Source organism: Sinocyclocheilus rhinocerous, unplaced genomic scaffold, assembly GCF_001515625.1.
Source record: "Sinocyclocheilus rhinocerous isolate Xijiao unplaced genomic scaffold, SAMN03320098_v1.1 scaffold2207, whole genome shotgun sequence".
In the NCBI taxonomy this organism is placed as follows: Eukaryota; Metazoa; Chordata; class Actinopteri; order Cypriniformes; family Cyprinidae; genus Sinocyclocheilus; species Sinocyclocheilus rhinocerous.
In genome coordinates this window covers 71668-81315 of record NW_015625575.1, presented here as the reverse complement: position 1 = coordinate 81315, position 9648 = coordinate 71668, and the positions used below count along the sequence as shown (strand labels likewise).

The 9648-nt window shown below is 36.5% G+C and overlaps 1 protein-coding gene across 1 annotated transcript in view; it reads right to left on the bottom strand.

Annotated features, from left to right (window-relative positions):
• LOC107751824 (contactin-associated protein-like 4) overlaps positions 1 to 9648 on the bottom strand; it is a gene marked incomplete at its 5' end in the record, with an annotated part of 142723 nt that overhangs the window by 70084 nt on the left and 62991 nt on the right. The window contains one exon of the mRNA XM_016567597.1: positions 3456 to 3562. Coding sequence (XP_016423083.1) covers positions 3456 to 3562 — 107 coding nt within the window. The remainder of the gene's footprint in view (positions 1 to 3455; positions 3563 to 9648) is intronic.

The following is a 9648-nucleotide window of genomic DNA, read 5'->3' as shown; positions in this document are numbered from 1 at the left end:
ATTTGTTAGGTTATTTCAAGCCAGGTTTTGGACTTTAATCCCTGTTTTTCCTCGGGTCTCCGTGGTGTTGTGATGCGTCATATTCACGCAGCAGCAGCGGTGATGAGAGAGCGCACTTGAGCAACAGTTTAGAGAGGAGAAATCAATCTACATATAAAATATTGGTCACAGATTATTGGTCACTTTCTAAATAATAAAAGTATAGCACATCCACTAGTAATTATATATAAATAAATCGGTTTTTACCGATGCAAATAAGAAAGAAACGATGCATCGCGTTATAAATGACAACTTGTAGCCGATGCACACTTTTTAAACCGATGCATCGCATCGTTAACTTTTTATGCCGATGCACCGAGCGAATCAGTGAATCTTCCCATCCCTAATATATATATATATATAAACAAAAGGTTTTTTTTGGATGTTTTCTTTCCAGTAGTCTGAAAGAAGTCTGCATGGAAATAAAAAAATCTCAAAATTGATCCAAAAATATTGTATGAAAGCACAATGGTTTTGCCTATAGTGTCTTGCATTGCATTATGTAATGAAAACATAATTCAATTTAAAAGAGCAGTATTTATCGGGCACACAATAATACCACAATAATAGGATAATACCATCAAAACTAATAAATACACAAATTTACACTAAACACAATTAATTTACTGTACATGTATATGACTAAATAAAAACAGAGGACAAACAGCAGCATTTAACTAAATATTATTAACACTACAAACAATATTTTGTATTTCTATAATATTAATATAATATATATTTTAAGTTTTTTTTGTCATTATTTTTTCATTTTTGTTTTTTTTATGTCTATACAGTTTTTATTTATTTATTTTGTTTCCGTTTTAGTTATTTTATTACAAGGTAAACTAAATGAAAATGAAAAATTTACTTTAATGCAACTAGCTGAAATAAATGAAAGTTAAAAAAAAACATTTTCTTTCAGTTAAGGTTTATTTTATTTCAAGTAACAAAAATGTTTTAATGGTTTTAGTTCTAGCTGACTATAATATCACTGCATGCAACTGAAAGCTGTAGTTAAGTTAGTAGTGTCTATTTTGTTATTCTCCAATACTGATTCGTTGCTAAAAGAGATCTGATCATCACAGCTGTGTTGGGAGATTTTCACTCTGATGCTCTCGATGTCATTGATGTCACACCTGGAAGGAACGATGTGATTGGTTAAGCAGATGTGTTGATCTAAATCAATGTTCCACGAGCCAGTAAAGTGTTTAAATGAGTATGTAGATGCACTTTCTTATCTGTGACGTTTTGAACTTTTAACGGAAATGTAATTAGCGTGAAGCGACTGTGAAGGCAGGATGTTGACATGGTTTTCTAACTCACTTCATTATGCCACCGATCACATTATATGTTCTAATTGTGTTTCATTGGAGATTGAACTTACTGCAACTTTTTTCTCTTTGGCTCACATTCATTTTCAGAAATTTTCCACATAATATATTTTGTAATATTATGCAAGCTTTGCATTCAGAGGCAAATTATGAAAATCATATTTTGTCCACTTAATTTTGCATGGCATATTTGTGAAATTAAACCTCCCAGTGTATTTGTATTATAAAATGAAGGCAGTGTTTCATCTGGAGTGTGCTGCCATCAATTTTGCATGCGCTCAGGCAAACGAAGCAGCTTTAATTATGACCATCTGCATCTGTTTTGTAGCTCTGAATTCATAATGTAACACAAACGGGGGAAGTTAACTATCTATTAAGGTGCTTAGGGAGGAAATGGATTACTGTAGGTTTCACTTTCAAGGAAAATAATTACAATCTATATGCAATCTGTTTCATATTTCAAACGCATGAGACAGAAGAGTATTATTTTTGTGGACAGATTTGAGATTAAGAGAACTAATAAAGCTTCATAACAACCTGATTGCAAGCCCAGAATAGTAATTAAAATTTATATATATTAAAACCAAATATATAAAACAGTGAAAGTGCAGATATATTCAGCTACAGTGCTGCAGAAATGCCCTTTGATTTTTAAACCTCAAACGCTCCTCTGACTGACAGCAGCTTTATGTGAGATCTAATTATGGGGCGGCTCTATAAAGTCCTTCTCAATAACGCTCACCCTTTAAAACAGCTCAAGTGTGAACGTCTTAAATGCTGCCGCCATTAAACATTTGAGTGACGTGTGCTTCATTTCAGCCCAAATCGGTTCCACTCTCTTTTACGGCACCAAAAGCGGGCCTTTTCACTTCATTGAGGACTGTGTAAATCCATAAGCGTGTAAAGCTGGAGCTCTGCAGCTAATGAGCGCCTGACCTTGCGTCATGTTTTATATTGTTTCCTTACAGGCCTCATATCATGAGGAATTCAATTTGCCTTGATGTTCTGGGATAAAAGTGCTCAATATGCAATGAAAATATATATGTTTCAGAACGCAATAGATATTAAAACTACTATAGGCTGCAAAATGACATCTGCAAACTTATGCAATTAATGATAAACACATCCACACATAATCAAGTATGATGCATACAGAGCATTTCACTTGCATTTGCAACTCCAAATAGATGTGTGCAAACTGTAAAATGCATTTATGCTTTTAAGGTATCTTAAATTGTATAACAGATGTCTCAACTATCATTTTAGGATATCTTAAATTTTCATATGGAAAAACAGGAATTACTGTACAGCCTAATATGATTATTAAGCCTCAAAAGTCTTTGATTTAATTAAATAAATATGAGCACGGCGCTGTTGCACACTCGACAGGGTTGCAGTTTCAGATCAGTTTGCAATCATTTGTTACAAACAATTACTTATGGTCGACTGTTGATGAATTATGACAATGTTTACTTTATGGTGTTTATATTGTAATATGATATGATGTAATATGTAATAGGCTCATATGCTTTTCACTGTAACTGAGTTTTATCCAGCTTTGCTGCAGCATGGAACAATCTGCTGGTTCATTTCGTCTGGCCGGAGGAGAACTGGCCCCCCGACTGAGCCTGGTTTCTCCCAAGGTTTTTTCTCCATTCTGTCACCGATGGAGTTTTGGTTCCTTTGGCTTGCTTAGTTGGGGACACTTAATTTCCAGCGATTTCGTCGACTTGATTGCACAGATGCTATTTAAACTGAACTGAGCTGGACGATGATATCACTGAATTCAATAATGAACTGCCTTTACCTGAAAATTGAGTGTTTACTATTGTCCTTTTGCGTTGACACACTATTTTCCTATTTGATACTTGTTAAAAGCTCTATATAAATAAAGGTGACTTGACTTGACTAATCATAAACAGTGGTCAAATAGTGAAGTTTAGGGAACATCATGTGGAAGCAGTAACTATTCTCTCTGCGTTTGTCTCCTGATCTGTCCTTGACTCTGAGTGTGGAAGGAATCAGTGTACAGGAAGCGTTTGAAGTGCGTGCAGGAAGTGGTCTGTATTTCAGAAGCGTTCTTACAGCTGTGGCAGGTCGCTCCGCTGTAGCCCGTGGCAGAACAGTTGCAGTGAAACGTGCTCCACGACTGCGAGCATCTCCCTCCGTGTTCACAGCGACTCGGGGAGCATCTGGTGGAAAAAAACAGGACATATACTCGATGTTTGATCTCAAGGACAATCAGATACAGAGAAGTGCAATCATTCAGCATTACACATGCAGCCTTTGTAGACAGTTTGTGCGGAGTGAAAACCTTGCTGTTGGCTTTATCTGATCCTGGAGTGGGAAACAGTGACTTTTAACGGTGCACTTTTAGTGACATACAGGAGGAATTCTGACAGTATGAGAGTCGCATGTAAATCACAGGCAATATGGAAGCTTATTTCCACCATGGAATAAACAAAAATGGTAATTTCAATATTTTTATCTCACAACTCTGACTTATTGCTCTCAACTGTGAGTTTATCTCTCACAATTCAGACTTTTATTCTTAGATTGTGAGATAAAAAGTCAGGTTACACTTTATTACAAGGTGTCCTTGTTACAGTGTAATTATACATATAAGTACTGAGTAATATTAATCAACTACATGTACTAACTATAGGGTTAGTGTTAGGATGAGGGTTTGGTTTAGGGTTAGTTGCATGGAATTATGCATAATGTATTGTTATTACAATAGTAAGTACATGCAACATGTGTAACAAGGACACCGTAAAATAAAGTGTTACCTAAAGAGAAAATCAAATGATGTGCAACAGGACACATTAGACTAACAGGACATTATTTGATAGAAGAAATGACCATCATTGTGTTTTGAAGTATGCAAATCAATATTAAATATGAATTAATCAAATAATGACTTAAATTTGGGTCTGTTTTTCACACAAGCCATCACTTTGGAAGAAGTAGATAACAAAAATGTCATTTACATAACTTGTAAAGCATCCTGATGTTAACCAATCATAATCATAATCAAGTCTACTTCATTATTATAATCAGAGATCTATATGTACTGTACATAAAGAAGTCTTAAACAATGAAAAGCAAACAGCCTCTTTAATTCAGAGAGAAGCTGAAAAATAAGCATAGAATTAGCACAAAATAGGCATAAACACTCATGCAATGGGTTTGCAAACTCCATTTGCAAAACTCCAAAAAGAAATCAAATTTTTTATTTAGTGATGCATTTCTACATGTAACTGTTTGACTTCATTTACATAAAGAAGTCTTAAATATAAAGGCACAGAAAGCCTGTAATTCAGAGGGAGGGTGAAAAATATGCATGAAAAATTTCACTTAGTCATAAGTTCACATACACCTCACAGAATCTGCAAATTAATAATAATTAAAAAAACGAGGGATCATAAAAATTGCATGTTGCTTTTTTACTTAGCACTGCCCTGAAAAGCTATCAATTAAACTATTACGCTTTAATTATTAACATTTTGCAGGGTTTATGTAATCTTATATATGTTTTTGGTGCAAAAACCCTGGACTAACACGTCTGATGACTTCCTGAAATAACAACAGTGCTGATTTGAGGACTCGTTCCTGCACAAACGCCGTAGGACGACGCACACGCTGAACTTTAATACTTCGTGTTAGAGGTTTCATCACACCATTAACCTCAAGACTGACTTAGCAAACACCACTAATAATCATTTATGCCACACCTTGATTTAGAAGCTAATAATGTTTTGCTGAGAGCAAAGCAAAGTTAACCGCTTCGACCACAAACACCTTCCAATTTCTCTCTATAAAGCGAATCTTTTCTAGTCATCTCACAATGCCCTTGCCTGAGCCGAAAAACAATTCCCAGCCTCTCCCGACTCTCACGGGATGATTTGCATGCTCGCGTTACCAGCGCTCGCTTTACAGTCTACATCTTTCACCAGATTTCCATTTGTGGCCACAATGATGGTCTAAGAGGATCCGTTCAAACGCTCTTTGTGCTTTCGGTGGTCGGGACAGATCCACTCTCCGCTCCGGTTTCACGCTTTGTAGCTTCATAATCGGAACAGGATCGAGTGTGTCTTTCATTCTGCTCAAAACGACACTTCAAACCAAGGGAAAAAAACCCAAACCACACTTTTTGGCTCGCGTACGCTGATGGCATACTGAGAGCCCTGTCTCTTTGTTGGCTGCAATCCCATCAGAGCTTTGCAGGCCCATCGCAGGGACACAAACGAACCGAGGCGGTCGGCTTCACACAGGCCGCGGCGCAGCCGGACTCCTCTGTTCTCCTGTAATCTGCCCCCGCGAGTAATGATCAGACTGACACACACAGACACTGAGAGAGAAACACACAGAAAGGATAAACGCGAGCACAACTTGCCAAACAGTTGTGTTTTCTTTGATGAGACGAGCTGAGATTAATAAACACGAATCACAAACAAAAGATGTAAAAGTCTATAAATGAAGACTTCAAATGGGAAACTATAGTCCACTTATACACTACTGTTCAACAGTTTGGGTTTTTTGTATCTTCTGCTCACGAGAGCTGCATTTATTTGATTAAAAATACAGAAAAAGCTGTAAAATTGTGAAATATTATTACAACTTAAAATAACAGTTTTTTATGTGAATATATGCTAAAATGTAATTTATTCCTCTTAATCAAAGCTGCATTTTCAGCATCATTACTCCAGTCTTCAGTGTCACACGATCCTTCAGAATCATTGCTGCTTAATAAATATTTCTGATTACTATCAATGTTGAAAACAGTGTCATTTTTGTGGAACCATGGTACATTTTATTTTTTTTAAGTTTTAAAAACTGCATTTATTTGAAATAGAAATCTTTTGCAACATTATAATTGCCTGTACTGTCACTTCCGATCAATTTAATACATCCTTGCTGAATAAAAATATTAATTTATTTTTGAATGGAAGTGTAATGTTAGTCAAGCTTAATTGCAGTGCAAAACATTTTACATTACCATTTTATAACTTCTCTACGATGCTTAGGAGAGAAACAAGTACGCAAACAAAATGTGTTAGAGCAAGCTATTACATTTTCATGAAAGATTATGAAGGCAAACATTATTTTTACAATAACATGCACTGATTTCACAATAAGACCAGCAGCATGTCTAAATAAAGTAAACAGGGTCAAATTTCAATCCATGTTGACTTTAAATAAAATTGGACAGATGTTTTTTTTAAGAAATGAGGTCTCAGCTAATGAATATGGGTCGACATCTGGGAGTATGATATTCCACTAGCATCTCAGCCTGAAGGACACATCAACTGGGAAACCGGAGATGACATAGAAATTATGAGAAACAAGATCAAGATTTCACTGAAAAACCAAATCCTGTCTGAACCTGACAACAAAACACAACTAGTAGTATAAGTGTAGAAACTTAAAGGTAAACAGTTTAACTCAAGATGTCTGTGTTCTGCATTCCATCTTCTGCAAGAGAAAACCAATCACAATTCAGTAATTTGCATATTGAATTATGATTGCTTTTCTAATGCAGAAGATAGAAACATGCCAGAAAGAAACCCAAACAGAATTCAAATTACCACAGTGAAATCATCGCTGTCAGTTACATTTGGAATCTCAAACATTTTATAAATGTACATTAATGGGAGATTTTCAAAAAACGGAATTTAAAAGTAACATCTATATCCTGAACAGACTTTCAGTCTTCAATAGTATCAATTTAGCAAAAACAAACTAAAATTACCAACAAAGCATAGTTCGAAAGGAGTCAGCATGTTTTGTGGTGAAGAAAATCTGAGGAATTTCAATGCGGCGCTCGCCTCGTGAACAATAAAATCAAACATAAAAACTCCCTCAGACAGAAAACCGCCTCTGCTGCAGCACAGAACAGAAAATACATCTATTCAAATGCCACAACGGCTCTGAGCAGCAGCTTGACGGCGTCGAAACGCACGTGCCCCACGCTGCCCTTCCCATCCCTCCACCGATACTCAACCCTCCTCGACAGCAGCCAAAGGTCGCGCGGTGTGACCCTAATCACAGAGAGGTGACAACCAACTGCGGCCCGCTGAGCTGAAGTCACCTCTTGAAAGACAAGTGCAGCAGGTGCGGGGAAACGGCACGCGCCTCGACGCCGCTGCTTGATGTGCTTCCTCAGCCGCAGGGGAAACCTGACAGGAGCTGGAAAGAGACAGACTCGCACCTCCAGCCTGGGGGTCAAAGGTCAAGCGGAGGAAATTAGGACGGACAGAAGCCAGGCCAATGATGCAACCTTCAGCCGACCTCATCAGCAGAAACCAGCGGGAAGAGAGATGCAAACATGCAATGCTTCAACTCCCCAACATCGAAAGTATGTTCATTTAAAGGAATAGTTTACCTAAAAATTTAAATTTGCTGAAAATGTGCTCACCTTCCGGCAATCCAAGATGTAGATGAGTTTGTTTCTTCATCAGATTTGGAGAAATGTAGCATTGCATCACTTGCTCACCAATCGATCCTCTGCAGTGAATGGGTGCCGTCAGAATGAGAGTCCAAACAGCTGATAAAAACATCACAATAATCCACACCACTCCAGTCCATCCAATAACATCTGTCAAAGTTAAAAGCTACGTGTTTGTAGGAAACAAATTCATCATTAAGATGTTTTAACATCACTTCATGAATCCATGATCCTGCAGTGAAAAATCCATGTTGCTTTTTCAAATCAAAATCCACCCACATATTTGTTTAGAGTCGTTCTGGCTTGTATTTGGTTCTTGATCTGTGCAGATTTTTCTCCTGATTCAGACTAGATGACTTTTTCAGTGTAAAAAGCAATATTATGGATTATGGACTCAAATTTTAGCCGGAAGCGATGGTTTGAAGTTAAAAACATCTTAATGATGGATTTGTTTCTTACAAACACACAGCTTTTGGCTTCACAAGATGTTAACTGAAGGACTGGAGTGGTGTGGATTACTTGTGGATTATACTACGGGGGCCGTTGAATGCTTGAATCTGATTGGCTGACCAGCGTTCTAAGGTGTGCAATTATTTTCAGGGAAACGCACGGCGAACGTAGTTCCAGGCAGCTCTTGACCGCATTACATGTAAATATATCACTTCGCCAAATGATTTCAGTTATTTCAAAGGTCCTTATAGCTTACAACAGCAAAATAACCAAAACCCACAACGACACTGGCCAAACAAATAAATATAGTAAGCAATAGGACACAAACAAGAGTTTATTTCCATGTTTTGCCACAAAATTATGTTTTATTATGTACGTAAAGCACATACTCTATTTCTCCCACTCTCTCTCCCTTGACGCACACATAGTTTGCACACATGGATACATACGCGCTTATGTTGTTAGCGCTAGGGCTGTGCGATATTGAAGAAAAATGCGATATGCGATAACTCATTAAAAAATGCGATATTCGATATGCGATACGATAATGCTTAAAGTGCCACATGCTCAGATGAAACAGTTTTACTCAGCTGTTGCTGAGTCAGTTCTGTGAACTTCTATAACTATCTTGTGTCATATATATATGTTATTTGTATGTATGTATGTACCAAGAGTTCCTGTAAAACCACAACAAATTCCTTGTGTTTGCGCACACTTAAGTGGTGAATAAAGCTCATTCTGATTCTGATTCTAATAAGAAAGCACCCCTACAACAACTTCTGAAAGTGAACGGTATGCGTTTTACTCCAGCATTACATAAAAATGTCATTTTAACATTAGTGTAATCATTTTAACATGAGTTTAGGAACTGAATAATAAAAAGGAAAAATAAAAAGAATTTACTCTTTGAATTCAATATGCACTGATTCTTATTTAAGCTACAAAAGTTATTTAGGTAAGAGCAGTGAGTGATTTTCTCTTTGACTTTTCTTCATGGCCCCAATATTGCAAGCTGTAGCGATATGCATATTGCGATATGTACATTTGCGATATTTCGATAATTTCAATATATTGCACAGCCCTAACAAAAAGCTAATTAAGAAAAAGGTATCCTATAACTTGTATAAGCGAACAGACATATGTGACCCTGGACCACAAAACCAGTCTTAAGTCGCTGGGGTAGATTTGTAGCAATAGCCAAAAATAAATAATTATCAAAAATTATTGATTTTTCTTTTATGCCAAAAATCATTAGGATATTAAGTAAAGATCATGTTCAATGAAGATATTTTGTAAATTTGCTATCGTAAATATATCAAAGCTTAATTTTTGATTAGTAATATGCATTGCTAAGAACTTCATTTGGACAACTTTAAAGAT